At 39.7% G+C, this 18407-nt stretch overlaps 3 protein-coding genes across 6 annotated transcripts; all 3 read right to left on the bottom strand.

Moving 5' to 3' along the window:
* Window positions 1-639: 639 nt before the first annotated feature.
* On the bottom strand, window positions 640-8460 carry tmem79a (transmembrane protein 79a). Of its 2 annotated transcripts, XM_029443834.1 has the most exons (6): window positions 8252-8460; window positions 5460-6218; window positions 4608-4802; window positions 4445-4512; window positions 4290-4369; window positions 640-2042 (listed from the first exon to the last, which is right to left on the bottom strand). In XM_029443834.1, exons 2-6 carry the CDS (start codon window positions 6127-6129, stop codon window positions 1850-1852), a joined length of 1206 nt encoding a protein of 401 aa, XP_029299694.1. In that variant the 5' UTR covers window positions 6130-6218; window positions 8252-8460; the 3' UTR covers window positions 640-1849. The 2 variants fall into 2 exon arrangements, with proteins under 2 accessions (XP_029299694.1, XP_029299693.1); XM_029443833.1 differs by having other exon boundaries at window positions 4290-4512.
* A 981-nt stretch (window positions 8461-9441) lies between these two features.
* Window positions 9442-14464, bottom strand: LOC115015549 (chromosomal protein D1-like). Of its 3 annotated transcripts, none has more exons than XM_029442962.1 (2): window positions 14309-14464; window positions 9442-12631 (listed from the first exon to the last, which is right to left on the bottom strand). In XM_029442962.1, the coding sequence occupies exon 2, from the start codon at window positions 12609-12611 to the stop codon at window positions 11124-11126; it is 1488 nt and encodes a 495-aa protein (XP_029298822.1). In that variant the 5' UTR covers window positions 12612-12631; window positions 14309-14464; the 3' UTR covers window positions 9442-11123. The 3 variants fall into 3 exon arrangements, with proteins under 3 accessions (XP_029298822.1, XP_029298823.1, XP_029298825.1); XM_029442963.1 differs by having other exon boundaries at window positions 14296-14432; XM_029442965.1 differs by having other exon boundaries at window positions 9442-12634; window positions 14296-14310.
* LOC115016047 (chromosomal protein D1-like) lies at window positions 9442-17295 on the bottom strand (the record flags this gene model as incomplete). Its single annotated transcript, XM_029443713.1, has 2 exons — window positions 9442-11017; window positions 16080-17295. A coding segment is annotated over one exon (1110 nt), but the record flags the coding sequence as incomplete, so codon positions are not given.
* Window positions 17296-18407: the final 1112 nt, after the last annotated feature.

Here is an 18407-nt window from a genome sequence, read left to right as displayed (position 1 = left end):
TTTCTTTCTCTCTTCATCGTCACCTCATTGTCAGTTACAAACACGTGCGATGAAGCTTCATTTCACATTCAGTGATAACTACACGGCTACATTTAGCTTCTCGCTCATGACCTCCTGTGAGCGAGGTCTGAAAGACTGAAACAATTTAACGCTACAGCAATAAAATCTTTATTCATGTTCTTTTATCCAATTATTTTGTCTGATGTTGGTGACCAAAATACTCTGGTTCAGCTTCTCACATGTCAGGATTCTCTGGTTTTCTATATTACACTAAACATCTTTGGGTTTTGGACAAAGTAAGACATTTGAAGTCATCACTTTAAGCTTTGGGAAGTTGTGATTTGCATTTTACTACTTTTTCACATCTTATGGACCAAATAATCACCAAAGAGAGTAATAGGCAGCTTATTTCATAAACACATATTCTATTTGCACTACTGACGTTACTGTAAGTGCTACAATAAGCTACGTTTTATATACACAGTACTTTGAGTAGTTTTCTTGTTTTTCCGTGACGCTGCAGTTTCTTTCTTCACCCGAGCAGTTTGCTCACATTTGTTCAAGAACAACCACATTTTTCAGGTCTTGTTCTTGCCGAGACATTTGGATCAGAATCATCAGCTGTTGCACAAAGTTGAGTATCATTTGTTTTTGCTTTATTGAACTCCTTCAAAGACGCAAATAATGCTTTAAATAATTCACTCATAATGCAAATAATTCATTTAAAATAAAGAAAAGAGACCTATCCAAAGGCAGACCAACAATTTACACCGCTATAAACAAAGAAAAGCCGTTGCTCAATAAAACAAAGATGCATTCAACAGTCTCACTGATACATATAAAGTTTACCATTAGTACAAGTTGTGACAACAAAATAAAAATGTAAAAATTCATAAAAGTTAATCCAATCTCGTATAAAAAGTGTATAGTTCTTAAATGTTTACGTTAGATATTCAACTCACTTGATTCTGTGCTTCTGACATTCAGTTTTTCTTTTCCGTCTTTATTTTTCTGCATCACATCTTTACACTCGATGCCTCCCAGCCTGATTGTTAGAGACTGTTTAATGATTTATAATGGAAGATTAGTAATTAGTAAACACACTGTAAAAAGAGCCCTTCTGTATTTGCTTGTACACAAGAGCTTTTTATTTATATGTAAACCTTTTCACCTTCCTTTCTTAACTAGCATGTGAATATAGCATTTCTTAATTTTTTTTAAGCTACAAATAAACCCACAACCTGCTTTATATCATTCATTTCTTTTTCGCAAAAGGCTTAAGAAATAAGCAAACACTAAAAGTTATAATCTTTGAGATTTTCATGAAATCAAAACTTTTGATACCATGAATTGGAAATGGCGGAGTCCGCCATTTCCAATTTCCTTCATAAAACACAAGGGATTCACGGGAAACGATGCATGCATGCAATCCAGAGCAAACAGCCTCACTGTTGCTTCTGCTGATGCAAACAGAACCTTTCCTGCTGCTGCGTCACATTTAAACCTCAAACTGGAGAATGAAGCAGAGGCTTTTATTGTGACGCAGTCATGGGAGCAAAATGTGTTCGTCACCGGGGTTAGAAACAAATGTTCCGTCGGACATTTTGGGGAGTTTTTTTGACAAATTACTATTTTAATAATAATTAAAGAGTTTGCTGTAGCATTAATTTGCACTTGGTGTCACTATGGTAACCAAAGGTGTCACCAAATCAAGCAGGACGGAAATCTGAAGGATTTCAACACCAGGACACCAGAAGAACGAGCCAAGCTGTCCGAGTGTCATGATATTAAAAAGGTGTTTTCAGTTGTTTGTCTCTTAACTCCTCGTTGACTTTTGGGACGTCGCCCTTTAACCCCACCAGCGCTGCCTTGGAGGAGGAGCAGTCGTGGGAGGTTCCACGTCAAAAACCGCCCCTTGTCCGACTGAGGAGCAGATGAAGTACAGGTTGACGCCCAGCATTGCCAGCATGGGGAAAAAAGAGAAGCCGAAGCCGAGGCCCCTGAAGCTGCTGCCCAGAGAGAGGCAGAGCCAGTAGATCAGCCTGCAGACACAAAATAACACAAACTATAAATGACAGATGAGGTGGATGCACTTTAATTTATAATCAGCTTGATTCAGATTAATAATGGCAAAAATAGCCCGCACACACTCTCTCCTTTCAGCAGGAACATTAGACATCCTTCATGTCTTTCATCAGTTTTTATTTGTGTGAAGTGCTTGATGACTCAAAAGGATCTGCTTTAATAACTTAATAGCTGCTTTTTAACCCCTTCTAATCTCCCTTCATGTATTTGATTCTGTCAGAGAATACTTTTCTCAGAGACCCCGGTCGACTCGTCACGACCAAAGCGTTATTGTTTTCCAGTAGATGACTGGTTACTTGGATTTTTAAATGATGTTGGTATGGAAAGAGTAGCAGTTATGTTAAGTGATATTGTTTAAGATCCCGCAATGATTTGGGATCAAGTGCTGCTTTTCGACAGCAAATGATAGCTGTGTTTTTCTGTGGCCTCTTTCACACACATCCCTCACCGGGGCAGCGTTACGCCGCCACCTCCATTGTATGTATCTTTTCTGATTCTGTTTTTCTTGTCCCGGTGATCGGCACATCTGTGTGATGCCGCTGAATGTGCGTCAGCATGTTGGATGCGTTTCAATTCACATCCCCTACGACGGTGGAGCAACGCCGACACATCAGCCTCATCTTGTAAACAACTCTCTCTCCACTGCTGTTGTAGCTGACCCGGAAGCCCGCAGGCAGGTCTTCCAGCTCTCTCGTAGATGGAGCTCTTGAACCCATTAACACCCACCTGCCCCCAATTTCAAGAACTCATCGGATCTGCACGACAGGTTTGCAGAAATACCGGGTTCAAACAAAATTAATACACATGAAAAAAAACTATCCGGTACAGCCCTACTGCTATGTGTATAGACATGCGTGTAAAAATAGATGTATCCAATATCTTTCATGTAGTTATGTTGTGGTGTATAATGTATTTATGTACCTTGTGTATTTATGTGAGGGTCTGGACAGACTGGCAACACATTTCCTTCAAAAAAAACAAACAAGAAAAGCTATCCATCATTTCAAAACTGGAAAAGAAAAGAACTTTGTAAACGTCATGAATAAATGAATTAATTGGGCGTGTAACCCTACGAGTCATCAAGTTTAAAACACATCCCAAGTTTAACCAGTTTATTTGGAGTCGGACAAAGTGACTATTCAAAATGAATATAACTGTCCGTAGTGCTTATTGTGGCCATGCATGGAAAGTTATAACAGGAAGTAGCTCGTACTCCGACACACAGTAAGTAGTTTGCATACTATGGTGAAACTGATCTGATCTGATGAGAGGTTTCACTGTGTTGTAAAGATGTGTCTAGCAGTGTCATGCTGAGTAAGGGACGTGTATAACTGATGGGAATGAACGACTAAAAGTACAGAAAGACAATTCTTTACTAGTTGGATAGTAAATATGCAGCCTGGCATGTTTGACCTCGATTTACTCCCTCATTCATATAACTGACAAACTCAGCATGAGCTCCCTGCAGGGAACAACATTGTATCCGTCGCTGACATTCACATGTCTGAGTTCATCTGAAGAACCACAGTTCATTTCCTTCACACATTTCCGTTATGCTGTTTAAGCTGAAAACAAAACTGAGGCATTACGCAGCAACTCACCTCATGGCAGGGAAGAAATATTTTAAATTAAAAATAAAAACGGTTCATTTTATCCATTAAGATAGAAAGAAAATCATGTTTTGGATCACTAAGGATGTGCATCATCAGGTCAAATTTTATTTTGTCCAATACTTTTTCTGACAAAACTAATGACGTTCATCAGCCTCAGCTGTACTTTGTGTTTAGAGCTGAAGAACAACTGTTAGCATGCTAACACGCTACACTAAGATGGTGAACATGGTAAACAGTATACCTGTTAGCAGCTTGTAATGTTCTTGTGAGCATGTTAGCATGCTGATATTAGCATTTATCTCAAAGCACAGCCTCGTGGCGCTGCTAACATGGCTGTTACTGTCACTATAAGTCAAACAATATTTGTTTTCCCTTTAATGTAAAAAAAACATTTATGTTTTCCCTTCAAAAGAGCCTTGTCCAATATCCTTTTAGATATAGGACAAGGCTCTTTTATATTTTATATGTCGGTTTGGTGGTGTTGCAATAACTATGACTTTCTTGTTTTGGGATTTGCTTTCTTTGAGCATTAGGACTTGTTGTTCAGGTTTGGATCCCAAGTATTTAACGTGTGACAGCGAGCAGACATACCTGCCGAAAACAAATATGATGGTGAGCAGCGGCACCAGTTTGACCAGGTCCTGGCTGATGTAGGTTGCCAAGACAGCGAGCTGCAGGAAGTAGAAGAGGAAGAGGGTCAGCGATTCGTTGACGTAGTGCCAGTGCACTGCCACCTCTCTATTCACCAGTTTACTCTGATAGAGGGGCTTCAGGACGCTGTAGCGCAGCCGGGCCACGCCCTGCACCAGCACACCTGCAGAGAAGACGAGGGTCAATATCACATGGTGAACATAGTTTTAGTCTGTGGGATGTTTTTATCGTTTCTACATGAGCATACTGAGGTCTTACCGAGCATGATGGGGATGATGGCGAAGAAGGAGCAGCGTAGGGTGTACACCACCCTGAGAGGGGTGCTCTCCAGCAGCGGTGACTCAAAGGGAAGGAGGGCGTAACCTCCCCACACCAGCAGAGGGAAGAGGAGCCCTGCAGCCGTCGTCGACAGGGCCAGCTTCAGTTTCTCGCTGCACAGAGGCTCACACAGGTCTGAGGAAGGAGAAGGAATCCTTTCAATACCAAGTCATTCAATTCTGTCTTTATGGGGACGGGGGGGTGACAGCGAGACAAAGAGGATGAGACTGAAGTCATGGCGTGATTCATCTCAAGATGTGTAATTATATCTTATTAAAAAGGAGTGACTCACTCACTTACTGTGCTTCAGGGAACACTTAACGTTAGGGAACGTTACATTTAATAAATAATGAGCCTACTGTCACACATTATAGAACAATATCTTTTGAGATTCTTCTCTGATATGTATGAACCTACAATTGAATTTTCCTTTGAAAGTTACAGAAATGTTTGTGTGTGCTTTAAAATGTTCAATTATTTGAAAATTGGAATCATTGAATCTCTAATTAGAACAAACACAGAAATCTGATGAGTGACCAGTCAATCAAATGAAAGTTGTTCATTTAAAAGAATATACTTAAAATATTTTTGCCACCTGGCTGCGAATAGTAAATAATTTTAAATCCACAGCACACCGAGCTCTGACGTTCCTCACATTTGGAGATTAAGTCCCTTCTTCTCAAAAAGAATAAAAGAGGGTTCAGAATCACAATGACAAACCAACATTTCACTATACGTACTTGTATGTAGAAGTGACAAATACAACCTCTTGGATCAAATGTTTATACTTACAGTACTTGTCGTCCTGTGTTGTCCACTCTGAATAAATCTGCGCTGCTGAGTCGGGCTCCGTCTCGATGTCCTTCTCTATGAACAGCCTGCTCTCCTCAGGAAGCTCTTTGCTGGACGGACGCACAATTGTGACTTGTGGAGAGAAACCCAGAGCAGCTTTCTCTGAGATCCAATTCGACTCTCCCTCCTCCTCCTCCTCGTCCTCCTCATCTTCATCGTCTGCCAGTGAGCCTTCCCCTTTATCGTCGCGCTGCACCTCAATCTCATCGTCCCTCCACCTCTCGCCCTCAGGCATGCTCTCCCTCCACTTGCTCTTTCTGTCGCTCTTGGCCTGGCTGTGCTCCTCCGACAGATCCTGGCTTCCTCCGCTGAATCCTGTGTCCCTCTCTTCAGACCAGACTCCATCGTCATTGTCCGTATGAGGCCTCTTGGCTGTGTCTCCAGGCCATGGCAGAGTGGTCGGCTCCAGATGAGCAGAGCTGGTCACTTCCTCTTCCTCCTCCTCCTCCTCCCTTGAATTCTTGTCTTCTTCTTCCTCGTCTGTAAGCTCCTGTCTTTCCTCTATGCTGCTGCTTTCTTCTGGTTTTTTACTTCCTGCTATTTGTGGCTCTGCAGGTGAAAGTGCATCCTCTTCAGTTGAGTCTGTGATTAAAGTACTTAGGCCAGACATCTTCTTTTTTTTATTTTTTTATTCAATGTTCCTGTTGAGTCTGTTAGCAAAGCTTCTTCCAGCTGCTAAAAGTCATTTTTGATTGATTTCTATGTCAGGGGGAGAACAAAAAGTTACAACCATATTTGAAAACAATGTTGTGCTCCACCTTCACAAACATATCAAAGTTCACTGTTTATCATGGGTGTGTTGCACTATATGGCTTGTCCTGCCGCAGCACAGGCCAACTGTGTTTAGCCTGAAGCAAGTCTGTGTATGTCAGAAAATCTGACAAATTCCACTTAAAGATTGCTGTAAATATGTTACATCTGCTACCATTATAAGACTTTGTGGATATATCAGCATTATGTAAAATGATTTGAAGGAGAGAACAGAAACACTGGTAATAAACTCCAAATCATATATAAACTTGAGGGCTGCAACTAATAATTAGCTTTATTATCAGTTAATCTGGTGAACACTGTGTCGAAATAATTCATTATTTGGTCTATGTAACATCTTCAAACAGCTTTTTTGAAAGAGAATTAATTTACCATCACAGAAGACAAACTAAAGCTGGAAATATTCATATTTTAGAAGCACCTTTTTGCCTTTTGCTTGAAACATAACTTTAAGATATAATTGATTATTGATTAAGTCAATTCTAACTTGGGAAAATTTGTCTTGGACGCTGAACTGCAGTTCTGAATTAAAAAAATACAAATCTCTGATATAAAACACCACAAAGACAATAGAAAAGGGTTACACAAAGTACGTACAGTACTACACATAACAGTACGTAGTATTGAACAACCCCTGGGCCAGTTGCTGCACCTTTTACCCCCTTAAATTTAAAATACCAACATTAACATCTCTCCAAAACAACCACTCAAACTGTAATGTCAACAATATGGAAAATATGCAGCCTTTAAAATTTGCAGAGGGAATATTTTACAACTCTGAACTCACAACAAAGTGATGCTTATTTACTAAAACAGACAACAACTCCCCAATCCATGCTTTCAGACCAGCCACGCTACACACACTACGAAATCTAAAAAGTGTGTCCAACCCAACTTTGTAGAAATCTGTGAGATTATTCCAACTGGCCAATTATTGACAGAAAACAATGATTGATTTCAGTCATAAAGTGAGTGACGTGCTAGATGGCTGCATTCCTGCTCTCTGATAACACACAGCAGACCAGCCTGTGCGCTACATACTGTATGCTGCTACACCAGCAGCTCAAACTTTGAATTTCCTTTGGTGTACGTGTCCACAAATCTGACGACATTTTCAAAATTGCTCAAACCATTAGCCTGAAAAGTGAGTTTTCCGATCATACTATATTTAGTCTTTGGGCACATAGGACTACTGTCTTTTATATATCCAACATTATATTTTAGGGGAAATAATGTGGAAGTAAATATACCCAATAGTATCCATTTTCAATAATCCTGACTTTGACTATTGTTAAAAGTCAGATCTTTTATGTGATCTAAAAATGTCAAAGTTGTACCGTCTGATACTTTCCCTAAATGTGTCGGTACCAGGTTTCAAGAAGACATTCTGGTGTGTTGTTATGACTGAGATGAAAGCATTAAACATTGGCTAGATTTGCAATACATTTCTGAACTCTAAGATAAATGAGACTATAGATTTCAAACTGTTTTATCATAGTTTTAAGTGTGGTTTCAGCAGAGATTTTATCATGTTAATCTCAATTTACTTGCAGGAAATATCTGTTTTTGTACTGCTTTTCCGTCTTTGTGTCTACTTGACTTAACCTTACTCTAACTGTATAACTTGTTCTTCTTGCAGTCCTACAGTAATGCCACACAAGACTTTCCAAACACTGAGTTGTTCAGTGAGATCAATACTTCTGGAGTCTGAACTGTCAACACTTCAAAACTTTGTTTACCAACGTTAAGGCCCAAAGTTTCTTGTGACTAGTGAACATTTTACAAATATTTGTTACTCCTGTACACGCATTGAGGTGTAGCTAATACGGCCTGGTGTGAAGCAGTGAGCAATGTAGTTTCAGGCTAAAGCTAAAACTTGTTTAGCAACTCTGTATCAACGAGCGAGTCTTGTGTCACTGAACCAGCTTTAAAAAGCAGTGAACAGTTCATGTGTAATTTACCTGTTTAGACTCCGGTCAACATCACCGAAACTATCCGTGACTTTGTCCAAAAGTAGCGAGCTCAATCCTTTAGTTGTTTCTCACAGGTGAAGTAAGAAGTAACCTGGCAGGTGTGTCCAGCTGCTTAAAGCACAGGGAGGAGGAAACAGTCGCGAGACGTCACTCTGCTGCTGTTTCCACGCCCGCCATTTGTCCAATGTGACGTCATGCCCTCGGTGTCGTCCCTTGGACCCAACGGTCACCGTTTATACAGAATATACATCCTGTAGCCCACCACCATCTCTGCACGTCCATCACACACACACACACATCTTTAATTAATAGTGTGTGATGTGTATCAACAGTTTGTGCTCTTGATTAAATGATTTGTTCTCAAATTAGTAATTTGTGTTTCCGATTTCATAGTTTGTGCTCTCTAATAATTTGTGTCACAAATGAGTCCTTTGTGCTCTTCGGGCTCTTGATTTAGTCACTTGTGCTCTTGACTTAGTTTTTGCACTCTATCTTTAATAGATTGGGCTATCTATTGAATACTGTTTGCTCTCAATTTAGCAAGCACCTCCCAGGCTCTGTACCCTTTTTTCACTTTTGAGCCATTAGCTGAAGGTCCATTGATTTGTTTGTCGCTACAGTTGATGTATTATTTACAAGAAAAACATGTTTTTGAACAAGTTAAAAAACAAAATAAATGGTATAAATCTATAGATCTTATTCAACAATTCTTTTCAGCAAAGTAAAAAAATACTTAGTTCTTTTTTGTGTGTTAATCCTTATCTTGGTCTATGTTTAATTACCATTAGATTAAACAGCACATTATACTATATAATCTATGATCCTGAGTGCATCCGAGTAAAATTGCTAGAGTATTAATAGTTACGATAACAAATAATGCAGATGCTCCCTGTAAAGTACTTGCACTGGTATATTATTGTATTTAAAAAAATTTTTTATCTACAGACATTGATGTGTACAGGTGTTCTAGTTTAAAGTGATTTATCAATAATAAACACACACACACACACACACATCTTTTTACTTTAGCATGGCTCAGCATCAGTGAAGTAATTTAGCAGGTCTGGTGAGGGTGGAGCTGCTACCCTCAAACACTATAATAAACATCAAGTCATGTTATCTGTCTGGAGGTAAATAATGGAACAGAAACAAGCAGGAATAGAAACGGACATTGAAAATAAAACGGCAAGATCAAGGTTTTATTTTAAGAGCAAAATCTCACAAATTATTGACTTCTTGTTCAAAACACACAAGATTCAAATATCTCACTTTAAATTATTTGACTTCTGATACAATTTTGCTAACTTCACACATCAAAAAACTATTTGGCATTTAGAAATTTAAATGTTTGAACCAACCCTAAAAAGTATTATTAACAAGTCATGTCACACAACTTTACACAAGGTGCCAAAAAAGACAAGTTCATTAATGTTTGTGAAATCAATCCAGTCAGATAAATGTATTCTCATGACAGTTATAAAAACACAAAGGAAAAGGCTTCTCAGCAACACGTAAACATTTAGAGAAAAGAGTGAACTAACTATAGCAAAGGCTGAAACTAAATAAGTAACTGTGAGAGGCGGGAAGGCATTTGATAGAGCTTTTCGTCCTGATGAGGAATGCAGTAAAAAAGTTAAGAGGCTCTGTGCAGGAAAACATATTGATCTAAGTAACTGTAACGGATGGTACATTCAAAGCTTTGGCAATTAAGGCAAATAAACTGTGACATGGCATTGAGGAATTTATTACATTATTTAGACATTTTATCTCCGAGCCCTCAAACTCTCCTCACAGATTCTCAATAGAGCCAAAGTGACTTCCAGGTTTAGCAAAACAATGAGCTGAAACTCACTGAAAAACTCTGTTAAACTGGGAGGAGCTGCAGTCAGGCGATGATCTTCTGTAGGTTCATGTTACCACTGACCACTTTCTTTGTGTCCCCCAAAAAAAGATACAAAAATAAAAATAGATCATGCGTCTGAGTCAAGTTATCTCGTTATAATTCCAAATATAGATCAAGACTGGAAATGAGTTGGCAAAATCGTTTACATTGTCACAGAATGTTAAATTTCTGTGTATTCATGTCAGTTTGTCCTAAAATACACAATTCACGTCATGACTTCTGCTCTCTATAGTTTCACTGTTCTTAATGTTTTCCAACATCTGTTTGGACTTTTTAATCAGTCATTCCATAGCAACTGGTTTACAGTTAAACTGACAAACAGTACATCTGAACTCTAAATGAAACTAGAAAAAAATCAGTCTATAATAAACTCGACATGACAGTTCCAGTAAAACATTATTCGAACTACTGCTTACTTAGATGACAGCATTAAATCAAAAACAATATGGACACGTTAGTCATAAACAGTGTTTCCCCTAGGTTTACTGCTTTGGGGGGGTGCGTGGCGCGGATTCTATTATTGAGTTCCTCTCCTTTCCTCCGCTCTCTCTGTAGGTGTGTGTGTCAGCTGCGAAGCCCCGCCCTTTGAGAAACGGCACGAGAATGTGAATGCGCAAAGCATAACTGAAAAGTGCAAAAACATTAGATCAATAACATAAGCGTTTAGTTTATTTAATTAAAAAGCATCTGTCAATGTGAAAAGTGAGTTGTGAATAAAAAATGTAAAATTCGAAAGAAAAAAAAAGACACCTTGAATTTCAGACGGGGCGCGGGGCTCCGTTGGCGGGGCGCAGCGCCCCTCCAAGACAATGGTAGGGGAAACACTGATAAAACACAAAGCTGCTGAATATCTAGCCAAACCGACTGACAGAATGTTAAAAACATGAGTTTTCATTGACAAAGTTGTATTCTACAGCAACTACTACGGCAACTTTTCGGTCGGACCGGGATGTTTCATCAAGCCTGGTTACTAACTTCAAAGCTGGCATCCTGACCCATGGCCGATTCTTCAGTAAAGTCTCCGTGCTCAATGGACGTCAGTGCGTCGTGTTGGATGGACGTCTCTGCGTCATGTTCAATGGACGTCTCCGAGTCGTGCTCCACCTCCTCTTCTACCGTCTCCTCTTCATTTTCCACCCCAAGAGGAGATGAATCACTCTTTGCTTTTGACTCGCTGTCGAGCTGCGTTTCACCTCTGGCTTTATTTTTGTTGAGTGAACCTTTAGGGCGGCCCAATTTCCGCGGCATGCCAGCATCACTTTTTGGGGGACGGCCTCTCTTTCGCGGTGATCCAACATTGGGGTTAGGTGGGGAGGATGAAGAGGCAGGAAAATTCTTGCGCAAGTGAGCGCCTTTCTTAGATTCTGTCTTGCGAGGCCGGCCGCGGCTTTTGGGAGAGGCTGCTGCAGACTCCTCAGGAGGGTCAGCACGTGGGTATTTCCTCGGCCTTCCCAGCGGCTTCCATACTTTTGGCCTTTTCAGCTCCTCAGCTGACGGCAGAGGGTGTTTCCTTGGTCTTCCCCTTTTGGCTGGTTGTTTACTTGGACGACCACGCTTCCTTCTTCTGGTCCGGCTCACCTTAGCTTGCACCTTATATGCAGGGGGTTTCTTGTTTAAAGAGCCTTTAGGACGACCTCTTCCCCTCTTAGCTGGTTGTTGTTGTTGTTGTTGTTCTTCTTCATCATCATCATCATCATCATCATCATCATCGCTCTCCGGTTCAATAACCTTTTTTGGCCTTCCCCTCCCTCTATGAGACTTCTTTGAGATGCCATTTGACGTCTTCCGTCTCCCCTCCACCTTCCTTGGCCGACCTCTCCTCCTCACCTGTGAGTTTGGGCTTGAAACAGCTTCCTCTTCCTCTTCCTCCTCCTCCTCCTCCTCTTCCTCCTCCTCCTCCTCTGACTCCAGCCTGGGTTTCTTATTTGGAGAGCCTCTTCGTTTCGGCCTTGTTAAACTTTCTGCCTTGCGCTTAGTGGTTCCTTTTGGACGACCCCTTTTTGCTTTTGGTGTATTAGAGCCACCTTTCAGTGAATCTTTAGCGTCAGCCTTTTCAGGGCTGCTATTGCTGAGAGACTTACGTGGCCGGCCTCTTTTTTTAGGAGATTGTTCTGTTGTAAGACTGTCTTCGTTACTGGCCTGTTCCTTGGACCCTGGAGTTTGCACAGAATCATCAGCAAGGTCATCTCCTGATCCTGGCTGCTCTGAGGGTTTCGTGAGTTTTGGACGCCCTCTTCCCCTCTGGGGCTGTGTGGACCGGCCGTTAGAAAGGCCTGAAACCAGCTCCATTAGGTCTGTAACACCAACCTTCAACTTCTTTGAACCTTTGGGCCTTCCCCTTCCTCTTTTAGTTGGACTGTTGTTGGACATTTCTGCACTGGACTCTTCTTCATTGCTTTCCACATCTCCTTGTCCTGTCTCAGCCGTTCTTATTTCTTCTTCCATGCTGTTGCCGTAAGCCTGGACTGCTTGTGTCAGGTTTGCAGCAGTAAAATGAAGATTGAAAAGCACAATTATTATTTAATTAATAATCACTTTCTGTGTACATTAACTATTAATTATATAACTGGGTGGGAATACATCATTGTGCTTTGTTACATTGGCTGAGTAAATGACAGCATTAGATACGGTACATTAGGAGTTAGTGGAAACAACCTTCATTTATGCGAACATAGCTCCGTAGGGATTAACGCTTTTAATTTTTTTCAATATTACCACTAACAAAACATTGATTGTGGTTCTTATTCGCACATCCACAATTGACGTTTCAAAGGTAATTTTATTCTTTAAGTCTGAAAAAGAGCATTATTGGCTCAAAAAATGTTGATATATGTTGAGAACTTTTTTCTTTTATTAAAAATGCAGTGTAATACAACTGATTACTTATTGAAATGCTATTACTTTCATAGTTTAAATCTTGGTCACATAAGGGGATCGATAATTATGCTATGCAATTTAGTTTTTTTACCTTCACGTTTATTTATTTTTCAGAACCTGATCAGCGGAACACTAGAAGATCTAGGGCCACAACCTGCAGCACCATCTACAGGTACATTAGCTGCAGAGTGCAAAATAACAGGGCGTGAAAGGCTTGAGGCCTTGCAGCTGTTAGGACGGCAAAGACAGCACAGACAGAATGTTCTCCTAGTTAACGGCAAGTGATTAATTGTGTTGTCATCAGTGGCTGCAATCTGACTTTCCAATTGCATTTAAACAATGTCCAGTTTTATTTACTGTCATAAAAAGGTAAGACTTTGGCTAAAGTGGTTTCTGTGGGAGGTGATTTAATTGGAGTTAGACAACATTCTTACATTTTGAAGAAAGGTGTAAACTGACTTATTGTTACTCCCCTAGTTGCTAAGAGCTCAAATTAATAACTCTTTCCATGTGTCTAAAAATCATAAGAGTATGAATAGTAGTGCTGTGATTGAGAAATAAAGACCAAATCGGAAAAGCGGGCGTGTTCACCCTGTACATGAAGTTAGTGCCAGAGAAGTACAACTACTAGTTGCCACTGCCACTATTTGAGCCTTCCCGTATTCCAAATGCTTTACTGATCCCCTGAGGGCACAACATTAGCACCATTTACCAGACAAATGTTGGGAACATATTAAAGTGGTTAGTAGATTTGCTCTACTCACCAGCCCCCCCACAAAACAATGGTATTCTATTGAGTGGCTGGTAAATTTGATAAAAAATTAGCCATTTGAACGGTGGACTAGTAAATTTTGCACCTTGGATCAACTAATAACATCTTAAAAATGTTCTCCATTTCAGAAAAATATTATAAAATAAAACACATTTTTGGCTACAACATAATATTATTACTCTTTTGCTAAAAATAAAAAAGAGGGGGGAGGGAACAAATACAACACACATAAACTACCTAATCAGCTGCATAGTTACACATTTAAACTGCATATTATTATTTTTAAATAGTTAAAACCTCATGAATTCTCAGCTGTACCTGAAACACAATTAATTTGGTCAGATTTAGGGCCTTAGACAATCGCCTTGACTATGGACCAGATTGTTTTCCAGGTAATAGTCAGCTCCAAAATACTCGGAGATGAAAATAGTAGCTAGCGGCGTGAAGCAGATAAAATACTGCAATAAACAAAGTGCATACCTGCATATCTCACCTTAAAGAAATCCTCCGTAAAAGTTTAGCTTATTTTTCTTAAATTACGGATTCACTACAGAGCTCGTGAAGTGAAAGTCCGCGCGTATTGTTGCTGTGAAGGCTGTTTAAATTTGAGACCACTTCCGGTCGTCCGTGACATTTAAAAGGCTCTTAAGGAAACTACTGCGCAGAGTTTCAGTTCCGCCTCAGCAACAGCTCCCAGACAGTTACTGTGATTCCTCACATAAATGTTACTGAAGCTCACATACAATATATTTACCCACCTTTGCTTCTTTAATCTGCAGACCCAAGATGCTCCTTCCTTTGTGATTTCAGTTTAATAAATACACTTTATAGTAAATATTTATGTTTGTGTATATATAGTAACTATTACCTTTGATTTTCTTTTGTTTTCATGCTATATTTTAAGTAGATACTAATAGTACTCAAGTATTTGTTTGAGATACTCTTGCACTATGTAGGGTTTGGTAATGTTAAAACATGTTTTAAATGTCCAATTCATCAACGTCTAATATATGTTACATTTTACCTGAAGTGTTGTTAAAACTTACCCAGAATGTACGGTAGAATTGTCTGCAACTTGAAGGCACTGAGATGCATAAAAGAGATGCACAATGTTCACACCATATTATGACAAAACTATCCCAACTTAACTTAGACTAATTTGTTAAGTGTAAGTAATTAGTCGAAAGAAAAAAATATTATAAACGGTGTAGAGGAACAAAGTAGTGATTAAACTCAAATAAAATGTTAGATTATCTAATAAAATTAGAGTACAGAAATAAGAATACTTAAAAAATAATATGAATAACAGTGCAAGATGGTGTGTTGCTTTTTAGAACAAATCTAAATTATAAACATATTCTCATAAAAAAATAACTATAGCGTAGAAGATTATGTGAAGCATTAAAAAAAATTACATTTAGGTACAGCATTAGCTATGGAAACAGTTTGTTTTTCTTTTGTTTGATGTGTAATTTAACTGAGGACAACGCTCATTTGAAGTTTTATGATAATTTAACAGCTATCATTTTCAGTAAAATGTTCACCATTTCTATTGTTCTTCTAGTCTAGATTAAAAACTGGAGTTGTGTTCAAGTAATCATTTTTCCATGCAGATTTTATTTGAAGAGCTTGGGACAGAAGACAGTTATTTGAACGACTTTCTCACTACTTATAAGTCCATGTGAGCTGAGGGCTAATGTGTATGTGCAGGAAACAAAAAAACACCAGAAACTTACATTTCAATTCAAAGGAGGCATTTTATTTACATTACTATATGAGAAGGTAATGAAAACAATGGTGGCTGACCAGTTTGCACTAAAATATGGAAAACAAACCCAAAGAACACATTTAATTTGAAATGCAGAATGAGATTGTATTGAGTTACAGAAGCTAGCGGAACAGAAGCGAGCCCAAATGCAACGTCAGGACTTTGGCTCTCTATAGTTTTACTGTTCCTTATTTTATTCAACATCTGTTTGGACTTTTTTTTTTTTTTTTTTTTTTTAAATCAGTCATTCCACAGCAACCGGTTTAGTTTGTTAAACTGACAAACACTACATCTGACAATCCAATTGAAAACTGGAAAAAAAAAAAAAAATCAGCCTATAATAAACACAACATGACAGTTCCAGTAAAACATTATTAGTACTACTGCTGACAGAAGAAGAAAAAAAAAAAAAAAAAAAAAAAAAAAAAAAAAAAAAACCAAGCACAATAAAAACAATATAGACAAGTTAGTCATAAAACACAAAGCTGCTGAATATCTAGCCAAACCGACTGACAGAATGTTAAAAACATGAGTTTTCATTGACAAAGTTGTATTCTACAGCAACTACTACGGCAACTTTTCGGTCGGACCGGGATGTTTCATCAAGCCTGGTTACTAACTTCAAAGCTGGCATCCTGACCCATGGCCGATTCTTCAGTAAAGTCTCCGTGCTCAATGGACGTCAGTGCGTCGTGTTGGATGGACGTCTCTGCGTCATGTTCAATGGACGTCTCCGAGTCGTGCTCCACCTCCTCTTCTACCGTCTCCTCTTCATTTTCCACCCCAAGAGGAGATGAATCACTCTTTGCTTTTGACTCGCTGTCGAGCTGCGTTTCACCTCTGGCTTTATTTTTGTTGAGTGAACCTTTAGGGCGGCCCAATTTCCGCGGCATGCCAGCATCACTTTTTGGGGGACGGCCTCTCTTTCGCGGTGATCCAACATTGGGGTTAGGTGGGGAGGATGAAGAGGCAGGAAAATTCTTGCGCAAGTGAGCGCCTTTCTTAGATTCTGTCTTGCGAGGCCGGCCGCGGCTTTTGGGAGAGGCTGCTGCAGACTCCTCAGGAGGGTCAGCACGTGGGTATTTCCTCGGCCTTCCCAGCGGCTTCCATACTTTTGGCCTTTTCAGCTCCTCAGCTGACGGCAGAGGGTGTTTCCTTGGTCTTCCCCTTTTGGCTGGTTGTTTACTTGGACGACCACGCTTCCTTCTTCTGGTCCGGCTCACCTTAGCTTGCACCTTATATGCAGGGGGTTTCTTGTTTACAGAGCCTTTAGGACGACCTCTTCCCCTCTTAGCTGGTTGTTGTTGTTGTTCTTCATCTTCATCATCATCATCATCATCATCATCACTCTCTGGTTTAATAACCTTCCTTGGCCTTCCCCTCCCTCTATGAGACTTCTTTGAGAAGCCATTTGATGTCTTCTGTGTCCCCTCCACCTTCCTTGGCCGACCTCTCCTCCTCACCTGTGAGTTTGGGCTTGAAACAGCTTCCTCTTCCTCCTCCTCTTCCTCCTCCTCTTCCGACTCCAGCTTGGGTTTCTTATTTGGAGAGCCTCTTCGTTTCGGCCTTGTTAAACTTTCTGCCTTGCGCTTAGTGGTTCCTTTTGGACGACCCCTTTTTGCTTTTGGTGTATTAGAGCCACCTTTCAGTGAATCTTTAGCGTCAGCCTTTTCAGGGCTGCTATTGCTGAGAGACTTACGTGGCCGGCCTCTTTTTTAGGAGATTGTTCTGTTGTAAGACTGTCTTCGTTACTGGCCTGTTCCTTGGACCCTGGAGTTTGCACAGAATCATCAGCAAGGTCATCTCCTGATCCTGGCTGCTCTGAGGGTTTCGTGAGTTTTGGACGCCCTCTTCCCCTCTGGGGCTGTGTGGACCGGCCGTTAGAAAGGCCTGAAACCAGCTCCATTAGGTCTGTAACACCAACCTTCAACTTCTTTGAACCTTTGGGCCTTCCCCTTCCTCTTTTAGTTGGACTGTTGTTGGACATTTCTGCACTGGACTCTTCTTCATTGCTTGCCACATCTCCTTGTCCTGTCTCGGCCGTTCTTATTTCTTCTTCCATGCTGTTGCCGTAAGCCTGGACTGCTTGTGTCAGGTTTGCAGCGGTAAAATGAAGATTGAAAAGCACAATTATTATTTAATTAATAATCACTTTCTGTGTACATTAAACCCAGAGGTGGGCAATATATAAATCAAACTTACTTGGTGTATTGCGGGTTGTTATACGTGGGCTGTAGTAAATAACTATAAATCGCTAACATTGAGTACAAACACTAATTGTCGCGTCATTTTCTTAAGCCGCTGGCACGAGATTCTCTTTGGCGTTCAGCTTCTCGTCCATGTTGATGTTCGAAACAGTAATGGAAGATGCCAGCCTCCACTCCGCAAAAATAAGGTCAAGCCATTGGTCAAACTAGCCGCCACGTTTTGAAGTACATGTATATACACTCAAAATATATTGTACATTGGGACATAGCCTAAACAGAGATATTATTTATAAGCTATATCACTCAGCCCTACATTAAACTATTTAATATTGATAATAAAACTGGGTGTAAGTGTGATCAAGCAAGATTTTGGTATTGTGCAACAAAAGCCATGCAAAGTTACAAGAAGTTTCTTAATTAAAAAAGAAAGTAAATCAGCAACTATTTTATATATATATATATGTGGATATATATATATATATATATATATATATATATATATATATATATTATATATATATATATATCGATCTATATATATATATCCATATATATACACATATATACTATACACTCTATATATCTTATATATATACCCCCCTATATATATATATAAT

This window comes from Cottoperca gobio, chromosome 11, assembly GCF_900634415.1.
Source record: "Cottoperca gobio chromosome 11, fCotGob3.1, whole genome shotgun sequence".
In the NCBI taxonomy this organism is placed as follows: domain Eukaryota; kingdom Metazoa; phylum Chordata; class Actinopteri; order Perciformes; family Bovichtidae; genus Cottoperca; species Cottoperca gobio.
The sequence above is the reverse complement of the archived record's forward strand: the minus strand, read 5'-3'. Positions and strand labels throughout refer to the sequence as shown.